Source organism: Marmota marmota, unplaced genomic scaffold, assembly GCF_001458135.2.
Source record: "Marmota marmota marmota unplaced genomic scaffold, marMar, whole genome shotgun sequence".
Classification (NCBI taxonomy): domain Eukaryota; kingdom Metazoa; phylum Chordata; class Mammalia; order Rodentia; family Sciuridae; genus Marmota; species Marmota marmota.
The window spans coordinates 500407-520863 of NW_026000172.1; the positions used below are offsets into that span (position 1 = coordinate 500407).

A 20457-nucleotide genomic window follows, 5' to 3' on the forward strand; every position below is an offset into this window, starting at 1 on the left:
TAAAGCACTCTTGTACTGAAAAAAAATAAAAATAAAAACAAGGCCACTAACCACAATGGGGCCAAAATGAAAAGACAGGGGGCCACCTAAGGACATAGGACAAAGATAAGATTCTTCAGAATATTAAAATCCATAGGATGAGTAAACATGACCTACTCTAAAACAAAACACAAAATGCTGCTGTTATTCTAAGATACTGAGTTTGTGCAAATCAGCCATATTTAACATTTACATTGATATATGATGTGCATATTAAAACATACACAAAGCATTCATGTGAAACTTCACGAATCTTCACAAAGCAAACACATCTGTAAAACAAAGGAGTAGAATCGAACTTGTCTAGGGTTCACAAATAATATATTTTTTCATCCACGATAAACAGGGGCAACCAAGATCTTAAAATTAACATTGTAGATCAAATATTGATGTTCGTACAAATGGCTCTTATTACATGAATTTTAAAAATATATGAAATAAAGTGAATAGTACAATGTACCTGCCACCCAGATTCAATATCTGCTAATTATATGCCATTTTTCCTTCCCCTGTGTGCCCACCCACTCCCCAACCAAGCCCCATTTATTTACTTTCGGGGGAGTCAATGTACACATATTGAATGTAACAAATATTAACTGTGCTGTTTTGACGAATATACCTATCAAGCCTTACTGTGTTTAAGCAAATAATATTCATCATAACCTAAGAAAAGTATCTCCAGAGCTCCCCAGTCATATTTTCCTCCTCCAGATGCCAGTTACTGTTATGATTTTTGAACGACAGGTTCACTGTGCCTGAAATCACACAATAAGCATAATTTTGGGTCTAGCTGTCTCAGCACACAATGTTTGTGAGATTCAACCAGGGTATGTGCTTCTATAACATGCTCCTGTGTATTTCTGAGCAGTGTTAAATTGTGTGCATGTATGACACTGTGTTTATTTACTTCAGCATTGAAAGACATCTGGGTTAGTTCCCGCTTTGCATCAATAGAACTACAGGGCCCTTCCAGGTGCAGTGGCATATACCTGGAATCCCAGTGGCTCAGGAGACTGAGGCAGGAGGATCTCAAGATTCAAAGCCAGTCTTAGCAAAAGTGAGCAGTAGAGTGTTGGGTTCCATCCTCAGCACCACATAAAAATAAATAAATAAAATAAAATAAAGGTATATTTATTTAGCAACTCAGTGAGCCCCGTCTCTGAATACAGTACAAAATAGGGCAAGGATGGTCAAGTTCCCCTTAGTTCAATCCCCAGTACCACCCCCCTCAAAAAAAAGAAAGAAAAAGAACTACAGGTCCTAAGCACATTCTTAAACAAATCCATGTTCTATTCGGTTTAATTTCTTATCAGTATTTAAATGACATAGTTTTTGATGTTACTAGTTGCTCTAAGGATTGCAATATGTATCCTAACATATTATAATTTGCGTAGTTATTATGGTATGAATTCAATAATTAAAATACATGTAAACCTTAGGCTGTTTTCTATCTTTTTCCACTAGAATAATAAGTATTGTATTTGCACAGTATAAATTCCATGATACAGTGTTATAATTTTTGCTCTAAATCATCATAGGTTTCAAAGAAATTAAGAGAAAAAAATGTTTCCATGATTGTTTAAGATGATTCACCTTAAGCCAAACAATATAATATCATGACTTGTTTCAATCACAAGTATCATATACATCAGTGAAGACAGCCTGCAGGAGCTATTACTGCAGTGTTTTACCAGTGATTGTCTATTGTGTATAATCCCCCTGAGTTTATTATTTAGAAATATTTTCTAAGAATGATTTGTCCCCACTTTGTTTTCTTCCTACCTTCCTTATATAATCATTTTGTATGAATGTTAACTCATTGATATTTGCTTTATTCGGATGACAGTAAACCAATGCTGTCAATATTTATTCTTGTGTCCCACATTTTTAAATCCTGGGTCACTGGGAGGCTTTTTTGATATGTTCCAAACTTTTAATTTATTTTTAAATAATTTTAATATCTTCTAGCACAAGATACACTGGGTTTGTGTTGCACACTGCATTTCCAAACTTTTACACTAGAACCAAATAGGCATTATATCACACAAGGGAGGCTGATTCAAAATTCATATATCAACATAATCCATCAAACTAATAAGAACAAAAAACTGTTCGTATCAACAGTTACAGAAAATACTAAGGAAAGGAAAGGGATAAAAAGGCACTGAGTTTGAGAAAGAATAGGTAAAACACTTTTCTTCACAAATGGAATAATTGTTTATGTAGAACATGAAGAAGAATGAACAAAAAGGTCCTGAAAAGATCATATCAAATTTATAGAATAAAAGATTAACATACAAGTCAATTGTTTTTCTGTGTAACTGTAAACACTAGGATTTAAAGTAAAAAACACAATACCACTTTCAGATCACACACATACAAAAAAAGACAAAACTATGAATCTAACAAATTCATATAACAAAATGTCTATATTCCTGGAAAAATGATTGAAGATGTAAATAAATGGTAAGATAACCCATGATCAAAGATAAGAAGATTCAATAGTATGAAAATCAGTTATCTCCAATTATAATAAATGAGTTGAGCACAAGTATATTAAAATCCTAGTGAGCTATTGCACAAATACCAAATAAACTGATTCTAAAGTCTATATGGAAAAGCGAGGCATGCGGAATGGTTGACAATACTGTAGAAGAACATACAGCACTCACACATCTGGCTTTCAGGTTCACTATGAAGTTACAGGCATCAACACAGTGAGATACATGGCAAGGACTATACACACAAATCAGTGGACCAGAACTGAAAACCTAGAAATGAACTAAAACAAACATCACTGTTCATTCATAAGAGACAGCAAAACTTTCATAGAAATATAGTCTTTTAAATGAATTATGAACACCTTGAATCATAATAGATAAATGGACCTATGGTTTATGTATCTGTATCTACATCTGTTTATCTATACCTATACAGATATAGATAGATTTAGATATATAGATATATAAACGACTACAGAATTACATAGTTTAAGCATATACTGTAAATAAAACTTCATATGATGAGACATAAATGAATAAATTATATATAATATATAATGAAATACATAAGACATTAATTATGTAATGATGTATAATATGATTATATATCATTTATGCCTAAATATAGAATATTCTGTAAATTTTGTTGTTTTACTTACAGGCAAGTTAAAACATATATTCTGGAGTTATTATAGATAAGCAGAGCAGTACTTGTTTAGCATGTACAAAATCCTGTGTTTGGTCACCAGCAGAACAAAAAGTATAATGCTCTAAAATATAAAAATTCAAAATATGCTATTCCTTTCTTTCTTTTCTGTAGTGATGGGAATTAAACCTGGGTTTTTGCACATGCATGGCAACTCACATCCCCAGCACAAATGTACATTTCTAAACTTATTATTTATTTATTGGAAGATCACCTCATGTCAATCTTTCTCATATTTACTGTCCTATATGATTTATTATTGTTAAAACAACCTTTTCTCAAATCTTAAGTAACCTTCTGTTGTTGTTATTATTACAACTGTGACCATTTCCTTCACATAGGCTGAGAACTCCCATGGTCAATCACACCGAGCACTGCTTCCCACAGTGCACCCTCATGCTGCCTCTGCACTTCATCTGGAGTCTGCCCTTGGCCTCCCTGCACCTCACCAGTCACTCAGTTCCCTGGCCCCCTCGGCCTGCTGGCTCCTGCCTCGGCTCTCCTATCTGCACCAGGGCACAGGGCCTGGGGCTGCATGGGCACACAGGACTGTGTGGGAATAACAAGGATCTACCTTCTTCTCACAGCCGAGTTTTCATAGAGAAGCAACTGAGCAGAGGATAGTCAGATGAGAAGGGAGCCACACACCACTCAACATGAGACGGACAAACCCTGAGAACCAAGAACCCACGTAAAATAAGACCAAGGGTGAGTTATTTACGCACTGACTACAAGTGTCACATAAACGTGCTAACAACAGCGATCCAGTGTGCATAAACTGCATACTTGCTCATTTTATTTCCCATTCTGCTCTCCTAAAATCCAATATTGGCAACTTTGCCAGAATGATTGTCTCCAATGCACGGTAAGTATATGAAATTAGTAAACATGATTTCATTGACCTCTTGATTATAAATCAGCCCTAGATTCTCAACAGAAAAATCTGACCTCACCTTCTTTAGCCTCAATTCTGGTTTCTATTTTACAATGACACTTGGTGTTTCAAATCACAGAAACATGATGGTTCAAATGGCCAAGGAATTACATCTCCCAATGTCTGGCAGCATGGATTCCTTTATCCAGTTCCACAAAGCCTAGAATAAGGCATAGATTCAATAACATCTGTATGATTATATAAGAGTAAAATAATAAATAAGTGAATAGAAATAAATAGTTCGTGCCCCAGCTGTTTTTTTCTTTCTGTTTGTGTGTAGCTAGTAAGGACTGAACCCAGAGGTGATTAACTGCTAAGCTACATACGCAGCCCTTTTTATTTTCATTTTGAGACAGGGCCTCACTAAGTGTCCTAGGGCCTTGCTAAGCTGCTGAGGCTGGCCTTGAACTTGTGGTCCTCCTGCTTCAGTCCCCCTAGTTGCTGGGATTACAGGTGTGTGCTACAAGGCCCCATTTCAGCTGTTTTTAATCAGGTCTAAACTACGACACACAGTGGTAAAGGAATTCACTAATGTATATTATGAAACTGTAATACTGCATTAATAATGACTAAGAATTCAAAATACAAACAAAATCCACACTGAATCCACACATAACTTTTCTATTGTCAAGAGCCATACAAAGGCTAATATGAATCCAAACATTTATCAAGAATTACATTATATTTGAAAGGATGATCAGCCCAATTTGCAGACAAGTGCTGAAGGTGGGGTTACAGCTCACTGGTAGAGTGTGCATGCAGGATATGCAAGGTATGGTTCAACCCCAGCACCACAATAAAAGGCAGATGTTAAGGGGAGATAAGACTGGAAATTCAGCAAAATGAGACTCCTGCCTCTCCCTCCATCTATGGATATACTGAATAAATATCAACTCATGTTTCAAGTTCTTAGACAAAGTCATGTCACAAGTAAATTGAGAGACCTAGGAGAGGAAGATTGGGACTCTACATATCCTAACTCTAAAGTCTTCTGTGGTTTGCATCTTAATTTATCTAATGCTGAGAGAGGAAGGGACTACAAACACACAAGTATCAAGACCAAGGAAAAAGTGATAATTTACAGACATGCAAACACTTCCATGGGCTTCATCACCTGGGACCAGGGAAGACAATGGGTTAAATCTCAAAGGTGTCAGTTTATCCCCTGAAGGGCTCTGGGTCTGCCAGCTCACTCTGCCAACTGCTGCTGCAGATGACTGAGCTCCTATCTAGCCAGAATCATGAATTTAAAGAGGAAAATAAAGGCCACCACTGGCAGCCTGAGTGGGAGTTTGGCACTTCCTGAGCTCTCTCCCCCACTTCACCCCAGTAATAACTCCAATTCTTCCTACAAGGAGTCTGCCCATGCACTGAGAGCCTCAAGTTCAACACCTTTTCTTCCTGGGTCTCCATCCCAGCCTCCTGAGTTCTGTGAGCAAAGGTAAGTGAGCATGAGAAAATCTCCACAGATCAAAAACAAGTGGTTTTACATTGAAGGGCAAGTACTTCTTCGGGCACAATCCCCACCATTAGTGACGAAGAGGTTATAAAAAGCACAGATTTCGGAAAAAGTCACAATGCACTCTTCTAGTGGCAACTTGACAGGGTGGATTCTAACGTGCATCAAGGACTTAATGCACCGGTCAAATAGCAGACCTCCTGCAGAATGAGCAGTGCTGTTAAAATGGCCACTGTCAAAAGTTGCAAAATAACAAGTGCTCCAGAGTACACACCTGTGGGAAAAAGGGAGACTAGAATATTGGTTAGAATATAAACTTTATATGATCATTTTAAAAATAACAGCATACAGGTTCTTCAAAAAACTAAAAGTAGAACTACCATGTGATCCACTAACAATAATTCTAGGTACATATCTAATGGGATTGGAATCAGTATGTCAAAGAAATGACTGTGCTCTCATTTTCATTTTAGTGCTATTTATGTAATGGCACCCCCTTTCTCCACAGAAAAGTCTTAACTGGGCTTCTCCAAAAATCTTCACCATGGCTGATTTTAGGACTGTCAGCAAAAGAGTCTCTACAAAAGAGTTCAATGTAGATAAACTTCCTATTTTCCTGTTGCCCAGTCTTACTTGGCCACTGGCTGGGAAGAAATCAGCACTCCAGGTGCTGGACACCCCTTACTCGTTTTTCACAAACTACTATCCAGTACAGTAGTTTGAAGAAAATGTGTAAACAAGGCCTCTGGCCTTGATCTGGGCTTCACAGAGATGTCTACATTTTTAAGATAAGTTACCAACTGGGCTCCATGGTAACAGATAGCAGGGGGAGAAAAGAAAGGGGAGAAGAAGCTCTCCCCTTCTCAGGTGTTGTCCTTGAAGGGTTAACTTGCCCAGAACAGTGAAAGAAAAAACTGCTTTTATGTGAACTTCTGCAGACTGTGAACTTCTGAGCCCCTCCACTTAAATGCTGGGTATAAAATTCTGAAACTACATGAACTTGGGGTTTAGGGGATTGATTACAGCAAAAGCTGTGCCCTCTGAACCTGGCTGCAGCCAAATAAAACTGTTTCCTGCTATCTTCGGTGCCTTGCCTCATCTGTCCATACAACATTTTTGGCAACCCAGATGGGACAGAGGAGGTAGGGATGTCTGTTCTGCCTCTCTTATCTCCAGGGACTGGCTTCCCCAGGGTGGTAGTGGTCAGTGTTTCCCCTTAGTGCACACAGGCAAATCTTGGCCTGAAGAAGGATCCACTCACCTGGTGCCCTGGAGCTGCCACCCCGGAGCACAACGGAGCCCATAGGCAGCAGGAACCAGATTAGGGTTTTGGAGCACCACCCAGCTGAACAGGTAGGACCCGGGTCCATTTGTTTTTGCAGCCCACCTGATTCCCCTTAGAGGCCTAAGAAGGTTGAAAAGAGGCTTGATCAACCTCTGTTGGGTCCTAAGTACCCTCCAAAGTGGTTGAAGCTCAAACAAACCTGGGGAGTCAAACCCGGGGAGTCGCCCAATTTAGTCTCTGTTCGGGGTCAGCGAGCAGAGGGGAAACCGGGACTCCCTTTTTGTTTGGTTTGGAATTATTGGAATTTGGGCGGTATAGAAATTCTGTCCTGGCCATGTCTGTGTGAAAGTATGTGAATAAGACGGACAAAGGGACGGGTTCCGACCCAACCCGAGGGCCGAAGCGAATAGAGTCCTGATCTGTGGTTCCGTGGCCCCTCAGACAGTCTATGGCAGAATTTCACCAACCAACGTCTAGGTGAAAGCTCCAGGTTGGGGGTTGATACCGACCTGCAAGGCTTAGAGGGCCCTAAGTCCCCGTGAAGGGAAAGGCCGAGATGGACGAAGTGACTCTTGTCCTAAATGTGCAACATGTGGAAAATAGGAGGCACACAAAGGAAACTGAGCCTTTGACATGTGTGTTAGAAACCTTTAGGAAGGTTTTCCTGGTAACTGTGGTGTGAAACTCACTCCACAAAGGTTGCATACTCTCTGTGAATTAGAATGGCCCATATAAGGTGTGGGGTGGCCACCAGAAGGATCTTTAGATGAGAGAGTCATTGCTGAGGTCCTTTTGATTGTGGTTGGAACCCCTAAACCAATTCTCTTATATTGATTGCTGGCAAGAGATAGTACAGAAACAGTCCCCTTGGTTGAGAGCCTGTCTAGATGGACAGTCCAAGCTGATGTTAGCGGGGAGCATAGTGGTCTCTAAGACCTAGTGGAAAGCAGCTAGACAGAGAACCTGACAGAGGGAAAAAATAGGAAAGAAAACATTTTTCCTGTGAGCCAGAAGAGGACCCACCACCTTATGTGCCATTCTACCCAACTTTGCCAAGGCCACTGGGTCAGCAGACTGTCTCCTCAGCCCCCTCGTCCTCAGAGGCAACAAATGATGGTCCCCAATACTGGCTATTCCTTCCTCTGTGATGCCCTCAGAGCCAAAGGCTTCCTAAAACCAAAGACTCTTTCACCTCCCAAGATTAAGGTGGGAGATTTGTCCCAAGATCAGAGCCACAACCCAGATGAGAACTCTCCAGATGTCCCTACAAGGGCATAAAGGACCTGCCCATGTTGACCAGAAGGGAAATGTCTGAGGAAGACAAGGCAGTTTTGTATGCCAGCCTTTCACCACCATTGAGCTCATAAGCTGGAAAAATCATCCTCCCTCTACATGGAGAAAGCCTGGGCATGCCTGATCTAATGTCAGCCTATTATCCAGACCTAGGACGGGGCCCCAACAAAAAAGAAGGTCTAAAGATAAAGAGATATCAAAAAGCCCTCATAGGAAGTCTAAGAGAAGGGAAAAAGAGAACAAAACAAACTGTGCCCAAGAGTTAGAAGGAATCAGAGCCAGCCCTAGCCCCAGCCTAAACCAGAGGTCATCTGCAGACAAACAGAGCTGAGCTAAGCCTCCCACTGCTCCAGCATCTCCCTCTCGCACCCTTGGTAGCCCTGAACATTTCTTTCAGCCCCACATCTGCCTAAGGCTCCTCTGCCCTATGAAACTGGCAGCAATGATCAAAAGAGATGTGCCCAACTGACTCAGAGCTGAGTGTCTGGGCCACTGCCACTGCCACCTCTCTCCCCACCCAGAGGTATACAGAGGAAGAAGGGCACTATGCAAGAGTAGCAGCCATTGCACAAGTGTGTCCATGAAGAGATGGAGAGGCTCAAACAACAGGTGGTCGATGCAGCTTTTGTGGGGCAGGCTCAAAGTGGCATTTGCCAAAAATTACAAAAACTAGAGGGTTTTACTGAGAAGTGTGCCAATGAACTGATTAAGGTGGCCACCACGGTTTTCATCCATTGAGACCCAGAGGCTCAAAGACAGGCAGACCAAAAAGACAAAAAGGAGGATAAATCTCCTTATAGCTGCTCTCACCACAAACCCAGAGGTAACTCAAAGGGGGGGGGGGTGTCTCACTAGAACAAAGCCAATGGTCCAAATGTTTAGGGGGGGTGGGGGGCATGGCCAGAAAAAGAGCAAAGCCTTCAAGTGGCCCCAGCAGGCAAGCACCCACTGCCATGCTCAAAAGCTAAGCCTTAAACAGAGAAGGAGCAAATGTTTCCCCCTGCCTTTGGCCCCAGCCTCCTCTTTCAGTTTCTCCCCTCTTGCTCGGAAGTTGATGATTGATGAAAATGGCAGACACACAAAGATATATCGGATGTATGGGACCCTGGGCCTATCAAGGGCTCAGCCGCTGCAAGCCCAAGAATACACTGGGAATAAATTCATGTTAACAGCTAATAGTGGGCCATAGGGCACTCACTACAAAAGGACATTCCACCCTGGCTCCAAGCCACGTGCTATGAGCTACCAGCAGGAAGGGCCACAGAGCCCCATGCACCCAGGCATACTGAACAAAAACATAAGCGGGGCAGCCGCTATATACAATTAGAGCAGGCTCCTACCTGGCAAGAGGAGAAAGCTCCACAGTCAAAGAGCAACACCTAAGTTGGCACCATGTGGCTGCCACACCAGGACCTGCACGGAACCTGCCCTCTAACCTCGGCAAACGGCCCATGGAGAGATTTACATCAGTGCCTTTTATACAAATGATATCCCAGGTCATCAGTCTCTGCTACGATTTGCATTAGATTTAAGAGTGGGAGAATCCCAGCAGCCAATATCCTGCACTGGGAGATAACAAAAAAATCCTGCACCAGAGGCTCTGTGTACACCTCCCTTCCCTAAATGACAGTTCCTCCCAAGGGCTTGAGTACACCATCTTTGGGACAGCACTGAACTCTGACTTAAAAGCCCACAGCTATCAAGAAAAAGTCAAATACCTTGGTTACCATCTGACTGAGCAACAGAACAGACAACAGCAACTGGGCCTCTAAAGAAACAGGAGATCTGCTCAATTCCAGTCCCTTCAACCTGCTATCAGACTTGAGAATTCTTGGGGGCTGCTGCATTAAGCCATATACAGATCCCCAACTTTCAGTTATGGCAAAACCCCTCTACGAAGCCACAAAGGGGGGAGAATGGAATCTTCTAATATGAGGGCCAACTAAGCAAAAGGCCTTTGAGAACATTAAACAAACACTCCCAGTGCATCTGGACTAGGGCTCTCTGACCTCACAAAGCTTTACTTTCTTTATGTCCATGAACAGTCTGGAGTGGCTATAGGAGTCTTGACTCAGGAGCTGGGGGACATGGACATCTATCCAAACAGCTGGACTCTGTAGCCCAAGGCTGGCCACCTTGTTTATGGGCCCTTGCAGCCACAGATCTTCTGGTATTGGAAGCTGATAAACTGAATATGGGACAAAAATTTTGGTTTTCAGGGTTCCTCATTCACTTTTGACATTGTTAGAGTACAAAGGACAATACTGATTTACTAATGAGGGAATGGTCAATACCAGGATATGTTTTTACATAACATATCCTGGTATTGACCATTCCCTCATTAGTAAATGTGTCCATGTTAAAGTCATCCAGACTTTAAACCCAGCAACTTTGCTGCTCCTCAGACCACGACAACCTGATCACAACTATATTGAAGTCATGGATGAAATGTTCTCCAGCAGACCAGACCTGGCAGACCAGCCCTCAGGGACCCTGATGTGGAATACTTCACAGATGGAAGCAGTTTTATAAAAGATGGGGTATATTTTGCTTGATATGCAATGGTCACTCTGGACTCCACTGTTGAGGCATAACCTCTGCCTCAGGGAACTTCAGCACAAAAAGCAAAACTTAACTCAAGCACCTCAGTTGACAGCAGGAGTCTGTGTGGATAGATACAGAGATTCAAAATATGCATTCGCTGCCCTTCATGTTCATAGAGCCTTATGTAAGGAAAAGGGGCTAATTAACTCAGGATTTTTTTAAAAAAAAGTTTAATATATGGGCAAGAAATTCTTCAACTTTTGGATGCACTGTGGGCTCTCAGGAAGGTTGTGATTATGTATTGCCAAGGTCATCAAAAGGGAAACACTGTGGTTGCTCAGGGCAACCAGAGAGCTGACAGTGAAGCCAGGTTAGCTGTCTGCAAGAAACAAGAAGAAAATCCAGTCCCAGGTTTAAATGCTCCACTCTGCCTGACTGATCATCTAACAGAATGAGGGCCAACATATTCCCAACATGAAAGTAAGTGGTTTAAGGCTGAAAAAGAAAATTTTCTCCCAGGTGGATGGTGGAGATTTTCTGATGGCCAGCATAGCCATCCCAGAGATTCTAGCCCCAGTCTTTATCAGACAGTTCCACAGGAGAACACTTTGGACATACAGCACTTGAGACAGTTCTGAGTTAACATTTCTATGTCCCCTGGCTCACAAACATCACCCAGGATGATCTGTAAATAATGTGCTTACAACAATCCATGTTAGGGGCCAAAGCTCCCACCAGGAATCCAAACTACAGGAGGAGCACCTTTTGAAGACTTAGAAGTAGACTTCACTGAACTACCATGCTCACGGAGCTATAAATAACTTTTGGGTTTTGTGTGTTCCTACTCTGACGAGGTGGAAGCCTTTCCCACCAGCACTGAAAAGACTAGGGAGATACTAGGATGCTTCTCTGGGAAATTATTCCCAGATTTGGTGTCCCATAACTATTGGCTCAGGCAATGGGCCAGCTTTTGGGCAGAGGTGATACAATTACTGACCAAAAGTTTAAACATCAGATGGAAGTTACATACTGCCTATAGGCCACAGACTTCTGGTAAAGTTCAAAGGATGAACAGGACTTTAAGGCTCAATTGGGTAAGCTGTGTCAGGAGATTCACTTACATTGTGATGAACTTCTCCCTATTACACTGCTGAGGATTAGATCCACTCCCACTAGGAGGACTGGATTCTCTCCTTATAAGATAATGAACATGAGCCCCCCCCCCCTTATTAGGGGACTATTGGGAGACTTAAGAAAGAAAGGAGAATTAACCCTGAGACTACAGCTTTAGGCATCAGTGAAAACTTTACAGGTTCTCAACCAATGTGTTAGAGAAAGACTGCTAGTAAGATTGACCACAGATGCACACTCCTTCAGGCCTGAGATTGAGTCTGGGTCAAAGAATGGAATATTCAACCCCTAAACTTCTTTGGAAGGGCCCTTTCACTGTTATTTTATCCACCCAACTGCAGTAAAGTTTACAGAGATAGGTCCCTGGATTCATTACACCAGACTCACCCCTGCAGCTGTAGACTGGGAGTACTCTCCAGATGCTGCTATGCCTTTGAAGCTGACCATCTGAAAAAAAAAAAAAAATGAGCACTGGAGAAGCTTGAGGATCAGAAGGACAACAGCCCTGCTCCAGTCACTCTGGAAGCTGACTGGTCTAATCATGGCTGACGCTTGAGGAGATTACAGCCGTTTCAGCCACACAGGAGGGACTGGCTGATGAATGCATGGTGAAAGATAAACTTCCCACCAGGACTAATGAACTCTTTCAACCTCTAAGATAGTTCTTATACTGTAATGCATTGCCACTCCTTGCTTCTAGATATATACATAGTTCTCTGTTTGGTTTTTGCTACTGGTTTGATAACAGTAACTCCTACTGACTGGACTCTGGGTAACAAAATTTCATTTATACTTTTTTATCTTGCTTATATAAGTTTTCTAGGGATTGTCTGGTGTTATTAGTTTGGCTTTGTTAATTTATTCTGTTTAACCTATGCTACCCAAAATGGTTCTCTATCATTTAGCTTGGTTTTCTTTGATAACCTTAAGGGATTCTGCCCTACTCCTATTCTAACAGTGGAGATCATGTAAACCATGTGTCAAGCCAATCTACTGTAACCAAGAGGTGGTAAAACATATATTTAGGACCTGTCTCACCAGAGGAATGCTATAGATGAATAACTGGAAAGAAAAAGAGGTTCTTTGGGAAGGAACTTGATTTAGGAGGTCACCAATCTTGGGATGAAGGTAACTGGCCACCCCAGAGCACTACTGCCACTTCTCATCCCCCTACCTGGGCACAAAATGGCAGTTGAGGCAATAGAGCTCCTATTTACATGCTAAACAGAATTATTCACTTACAAGCTGTGCTAGAAGTCATTATTAATCAGACTGCCACAGCTTTTGACCTCCTAGCCACACAACAGACCCAGATGCGAGTAGCTAACTATCAAAACCACTTGGCATTAGATTACCTACTGGCTGAGGAAAGAGGAATATGTGGAGAGTTCAATAGCTCAGATTGTCGCATCCAAGTGGATGACAACAGATAAGCAATTAAGGATAAAGCCAACAACACAAGAAAACTAGAACACATGCAAGTTCATACCTATAAGGGTATTAAAGTTTGGGTCCCAAACACGCTGTTGGGAGATGGTTTTCAACTCTTGGTAGATTTTAAAACCTTAACTGGTATAGTGGGTATTCAGCTGTTAACCTGTTTATTGCTCCCATGTTTGGCTCCACTGTGCATTAAAACTATTGGGTCCACTGCAGAAGTTGCTGTTGAAAGGATGACAACAACTAAGGTTTTGGCATTATATAAGGCTTTAAGCCAAGATAATGGTAATGATGTTCTTAAATTTAAAGGATTAAATTATGGGGAGCATCATTAAAGGGGGGAATTGTAGTGGAACCCCTTTCTCCACAGAAAATTCTTAACTGGGCTTCTCCAGAAATCTTCACCATGGGTGAATTTAGGACTGTCAGCAAAAGAGTCTCTACAAAAGAGTCCAATGTAGATAAACTTCCTATTCTCCTATTGCCCAGTCTTACTCGGCCACTGGCTGGGAAGAAATCAGCACTCCAGGTGCTAGACATCCCTTATTAGTTTTTCAAAAACATGTATCCAGTATAGTAGTTTGTATAAATGTGTAAACAAGGCCTCTGGCCTTGAGCTGGGGCTTCACAGAGATATCTACATTTCTAAGATAAGAGAAGTTACCAATTGGGCTCCATGTAACAGCTGGCAGGGAGAGAAAAGAAAGGGGAGAAGCTCTCCCCTTCTCAGGTGTTGTCCTTGAAGGGTTAACTTGCCCAGAACAGTGAAAGAAAAAGCTGCTTTTATGTGAACTTCTGCAGACTGTGAACTTCTGAGCCCCTCCACTTACATGATGGGTATAAAATTCTGAAACTACCTGAACCCAGGGTTCAGGGGACTCATTGATTATAGCAAAAGCTGTGCCCTCTGAACCTGGCTGCAACCAAACAAAAGTGTTTCTGGCTATCTTCAGTGCCTTGCCTCCTCTGTCCCTACAACATTCACAGTAACTAATAAAAGAAACACTGAAATGCCTTTTAGATTTAAAAAGAAAAAAAAAATGGGAAACAGAACATTCAGCTACTCCCCTGAGAGGCTCCACCCTCGCACCTCCAACTCCTCTCTGGGAGCACAAGACCCAGGGAATGGTGTACACTAGACACTCCAAGAGGATTTAGACATGGAATTCTGACACCTTGTGTCAGGCAGTTCTGAAACCCAAGGCCAGGAAAAGATGGGAGGGTGGGGTGAGGACATATCACACACTGATGTCTGCAAAGAGGAATCTCAACTCAAAAAATTGTGGCAAGTTTTTGTAGAGGAAACACACAGCGTAAAGCACACACATTTCTTTCCCCAAATGGTCAAGAAATTCTCTACTTTCCTCTCATGAAAAATGCTCAAAACAGAAAACAAAATCTTTAAAAAGTGCCATTCAGCACTTGGAGGATAATTAGGAAAAATGATGTGTCCATTTGAAATGTAGCATGGGAGACAAATAGTTCACAACCTGGAGAGGAGAATTCAGCATTGCAATGAGGACAGGGAGCTGGAAACCTAGGAGTTTATCTATAACTTAGGCATTTATAAAGAGCCAGGCTGCAGGACAGGCTCCTCTGGGTTGGACGTGCTGCTTCCCGCACATTCTGGAGGCTCAGAAGGAGACCCCAGCCATCCTCACGCAGGAACACCACGCACAGAGGTGGACCCTTCCTGAGGATGGTCCCTGGTCTCACCGCACAGCTGGGTCGAGGTCGGGCTGCTGGCAGGCTGCTGCCCAGACAGGGCTTCAGTCAGGGCCGATGCGACCACGCAGGGACCCGAGAGGGGGCTGGGTCCCCGCCGCGGCGGACCTGCGCTCCGCTAGGACGGCCAGGGTGGCTGAGGGCGGCGCTGCCCTGAGGAGGACTCGGGGCTGCAGACTGGAGAGGACGGGGTGTCCCACCCACCGTTTCAGGTTCCCGCCGCGCCAGTCCTGCCAGTTCCACGCAGCGCCCGGGCTCCAGACGCCCCCGCTCACTCACCATTTCCCGGCGGTCGGGAGCACAGCGCTCTCCGGTGGGTCCCTAGCGCCTCTTGATAGAGCGACGCGGATAGCAGAAGCACAGCGGAGCGAACGTGAAGACACGTCAGGACAGCTGCGAGCTGCAGGGACTACAGGCCCCGGATATCAAAAGCCCGCCCCCTCCTCACGGGCTCTGCCCTGGATTGGACAGATCTCACCCATGTGCCTCTGATTGGGCAGGCCTTCAAGGCCCGCCCCCTAGAACGGAGCCCATTGAGCCAACGCTCTGAGTGACAGTAGATTGCACCCAACCAAGGATGAATGAGAACAGAATGGCAAGTTCTTGGGGACCCTTTGGTTTTCTTGTCTTTTGCCTCCAGTACTAGGGATTTATCCCAAGGACAGTCTGTTAATGGGTAAAGTCCTCAATCCTTTTATCTTTTTTTTTTTCTTTTTCTTTGAGACAAGGACAAGTTTCCAGGCTGGCCCCTAACTTGGAATCCTGGGAATTTCAGTCATGCCCCACATGCCTATTTTCTTTTTATTTAGAGGTTATGGACATTGAACCCAGACCTTCAACCTGCAGCTATTTTAAGGCATGGCTTCTGTTGAGTAGCGGGATTGGGACTATTCGGGAAGAAATTTGCATTTTAACTTGTCCGATATCAACCTTGATCCTATCAATTTATTAATTACTTATATGTATTATTTATGAATGTAAATAATATTATATCAATTACTTTAAAATTTTATTTAACTTTTCTGCTCTCTAGTCTTATCAGGAGGTAGCTTGAGCTTTGAACTGGGAAACAATACCCTAAGGCAGCAATGTCCAACACAAACAAATTGTGAATCACAGTGTTATTGAAGATTTTCTTACATTCAAATTAAAAATTGAAAAAACATGTTTGTGGTGGTTTAATCCCAGCCTCTTGGGAGGCTCACGCAGAAGTATCACAGGTTCAAAGCCAGCCTCAGGAACTAAGTAAGGGCCTAAACAATATATGAAGAATATGTGACCAATATAAATTTTTTAACAAAGTGGCATACATATGTGGAGCTATACCTTCAAAATTCACTGTATATTAAGTCCCCAACACATCTCAACTCACAGCAAACACTCCAACTTGCAGATTTATAGTTCCCTTGACTTCAGGGAGAAGAAGGTGTTGACAGCCTCCTTTTTATGCCAAAGGAAAAGAATACACTTCCTTACCAATATTCCTGCTTGAGGCCAAAGCCCAGGCAAGACACTACCTTTAGAAAGAGCAAGAAGCTCTGACTAGGAGTTAGTGGTCAGTGTCCAAAGTAAACCACCCTTTCTCCCACTATTTCTCACGTGATGCTGGGCACAAAGCCATTTCCCTTTCAGATATCACACAGCAAACAAAGGAAGATGGGTGTCATCCTCAACAGTTAGGCTTTATTTCAAGAAGATTAAAGGAAATCTTATTTTGCAAATTGGACCTAATGGCCAGGCTGTTTCCTCCTGTGGTACGGGAACCGTGAGAGTTTTAGCACCAATCACATGCATATATATCTGCTATATTTCTGTAAACTTCAATACCATCTACCAAGAAATTCAACTTTTAAATTAGGAAAGAAGAAAATCAGCACCAGTAGGGCACCTCTTGTTTGCTGCATAACTGCTAAGACACATGTGATTGAATCTTGGCAGCCTGTCTATAGTGAATGAATGTATTAGTTAGTAATCATGAATAAAAATACTCTAAAATGCTTTCACTCATGATTGGGCTGATCATCCATCTAGGTTGGGCTCAGCTGGGGTCTGAATGCTGCCTATGGATGGTTGATTGTTAATAAGGTTACTGAATTTCAGAGGGAGAGCTGGCTGTCCCTGGAGCACCTTGATCCTCCTCCTCATGATATCACATCCTCTAAGGCTAATATGGCTTTGTCTCATAGACATTACAGGTTTATAAATCAAAAAAAAGCATTCAAGGAAATTTGATCCTAGGTACCCAACTAATACACTTTCATGATCACATCTTTATATGGGCCATAATAAAATGAGGAAAGCCCCAGATTCAACGTTTGGGAAAGAGATTCTGTGCTTTGACAAGAGTAGGAGTAAAAAAATCTTCAAGGTTGTGGATACATTAAGGCTGAAGAATTGCCTACATTTTGACCCTCAGTATCATTCTGCATTATCTTACAAATGAGGTTCATATAACTGTTTAATATAAAGGAACATGTCCAAAGCTTCATAACTATTGAGCAATTTGGGCTGGCATTTGAAATCCACTTTGTCTGATTTCAAAGTCAAAATGCCTCCACTAAACCATATGACCCATGTTTTTTTAAGCATCTTAAGTCTTGGATAGTGACACTTAACTCAGAACATCAGCACTAGATCAGCACCTAGTGCTCTTCTCCAGTGGGACTAATAACCTCAAGTGTATGCCTCTGGAGCTTGTGGGAAGTTCCTGGAAAATCTTTGTGAAATGACTAAGGATTGAATTAAGAAAACCAAGAAACAACAATATATTTTATTTCCTCATGAAAAGAGAAATTTGAAAACAGGTACAATGTACCCACAGGCATGGTGATAGAAAGCGTGATATGGAAACTGGAGAGGACTACAATGTATAACTACAATGCTAAAAATGGACAATTTGAATCATTAAATAAGAAAGTATAGGATGTCAAAGAGTAAGACAGTATTTTTAAATCATAGATCAAAGGATTCATTAAATCTCCCTTGTGAAAATATTACCATGGAACATATCTACAAAGAGGCATGAAGGCCAATGCAGCTTGCTTCAGCTCAGTGGGTTTGTAATACTCTCCTCTAGGAGGAGATTCCAGTAAGGTGGCCACAATGCATTGATGGAACACACTCTCAGACTGAAGTGCAAGGAATTAATCTAAATACACTCGTAGGGAATTATCTCCAAATATGAGCTATAATGAAAACATCAAAAAGAATAAAAAATAATGGTAACACACACATATACATGTATAAATTTGAATAAAATAAATGCTGACAGAAGCTAGTAGTATGCATGAATTACAGATAGAGAAAGGTTAAAAAATGACAAGGGTATTTTAATAGAAAAAAAAACAATTCATAACCATGAGGCATGAAGTAACACAGGAATTGAAGTGGCAACCTTTTCTCCACCAAAAAGTCTTAACTGGGCCTTTCCAGATCTTCACCCAGATTAATTTTAGGACTGTCAGCAAAAGAGTCCTTGCAAAAGAGTTCAATGTAGATAGACTTCTATTTTCGCATCGCCCTGTTTACTTGGCCACTGGCCGAGAAGATACCAGCACTCCAGGTGCTGGACACCCCTTACTAGTTTTTCACAAACATATCCAGTATAGTATTTTGAAGAAATGTGCAAATAAGGCCTCTGGCCTTGAGCTGGGGCTTCACAAAGATGTCTACATTTTTAAGATAAGTTACAAATGGGCTCCATGGTAACAGCTGGCAGGGGGAGGAAAGAAAGGGGAGAAGAAGCTCTCCCCTTCTCAGGTGTTGTCCTTGAAGGGTTAACATGCCCAGAACAGTGAAAGAAAAAGCTGCTTTTATGTGAACTTCTGAGCCCCTCCCCTTATATGCTGGGTATAAAACTCTGAAACTCTCTGAACTCGGGGTTCAGGGGATTGATTGATTACAGCAAAAGCTGTGCCCTCTGAACCTAGCTGCAGCCAAATAAAACTGTTTCCTGCTACCTTTGGTGCCTTGCCTTGTTTGTCCGCACATCAGAGTGAGTCAGTTCATTCCAATCGCCATGATGGTCAGTGGTAGAGATGAAAACTGGGTGCCATCTATTTACTTCCAAAGCCAAGATTTATCCCCCAAAGAACTGGTGCTTGAGACTCTGTGCCCCTTCTGGAAAACCAATGAGATATATATATATATATATATATATATATATATATATATNTTTTTTTTTTTTTTTTTTTTGCAACCTGCAACGTTGCTGAACTTGTTAGCTTAGCAGTGCTCTGCTGGAGCCTTTTGAACCTTCTAAGTATGCAATCATATCATGAACAAGTGATAATTTGACCTCTTCCATTCCTATTTTTATCCTTTTTATTTTCTTCTCTTGTCTAACTGCTCTGGCTAGAATTTCTAATGCTATATTAAATCGGAGTGCTAAGAATGAATGAACTTGTCATGTTGCAGATTTTAAAGAAAATGCTTCCTTTTTTCCTGTTTTTCCCTGTTCAGTATAATGATGGCCTTGGGATTTTCATAGATAGCCTTTATCATGTGGACATAAGTTCCTTCCATCCTTATTTTCCTCTAGTATTTTAAACATGAACAGGCACTGCACTTAGCCGGATGCTTTTTCTACATCTATTGAGATGACTATGTGCTTTTTGTTCTTTTTTTAATATTTATTTTTTGGCTGTAGTTGGACACAATATCTTCATTTTATTTATTTATTTTTATGTGGTGCTGAGGATCGAGCCCAGGGCCTTGCATGTGCTAGGCGAGCGCTCTACCGCTGAACCCCAGCCCCAGCCCCTGTTTTTTGCTCTTAATGTGGTGAATTACATTTATTGGTTTGTGTACATTAAACCATCTTTGCATCTCTGGATTGAAACCAACTTGATCATGAGGTACAATCTCAATATTGAATAGAATTGAACAATACAGTTTTGGTGATGCATGGATAATAGAAGAAAACAGAGAAGAAACTCTAAAAAATTTTAGAATAAAAAATAGTGATAAAACATATCAGAGCTTTACTTTATATTGTGGTATCTTTCAATATTTTCCCTGTTTAGAATTAAAACTGAGAACTTAAAAAATACTAGATGTACCTAAAATATTTTAAACTGTTACATGTTACCCCACATAGTATTTTTAGTAAAATATGTTTTGATAACAAAAAATACCAATGGAAAGACTGGCATTATTTTACAGTTCTGCAAATCTTGCTGTTTGGCTAATTAGAAGGCACCTAGATTCCCCTTTCTACATTGTATGTTCACCTTGTTTCCTGTAGCCTGGGGCAAAGTCAACTGTATACTTTTGAGAGAATTAGAATGAAAAGGGCAGAAGTATTTTGCTATTACAATAAAATAGCCTTGACCCCTAGCAGAAACTCTGTTGCCCCAGCTTCTGTGTTCATTACATTTTACCATGTTCTGGTACTCACAG

At 41.7% G+C, this 20457-nt stretch overlaps 1 protein-coding gene across 4 annotated transcripts in view; it reads right to left on the reverse strand.

Moving 5' to 3' along the window:
• The window catches only part of LOC107159730 (zinc finger protein 420-like), a 54334-nt gene extending 38851 nt beyond the window's left edge, over positions 1-15483 (reverse strand). For 2 of the 4 annotated variants that reach the window (XR_007342175.1, XM_048787765.1), the window contains exons 1-2: positions 15262-15474; positions 12280-12339 (exon numbers count right to left, since the gene is read on the reverse strand). Coding sequence is in view for 3 of the 4 variants with exons in the window: in XM_048787765.1 (XP_048643722.1) it covers positions 12280-12339; positions 15262-15339 (138 nt within the window). In the remaining variant the exon portion in view is untranslated. Of the gene's footprint in view, positions 1-12279; positions 12340-15261 lie in introns of all 4 variants that reach the window. The other 2 variants (XM_015506346.2, XM_015506347.2) reach the window with 2 other exon arrangements.
• Between the last annotated feature and the right edge of the window lie 4974 nt (positions 15484-20457).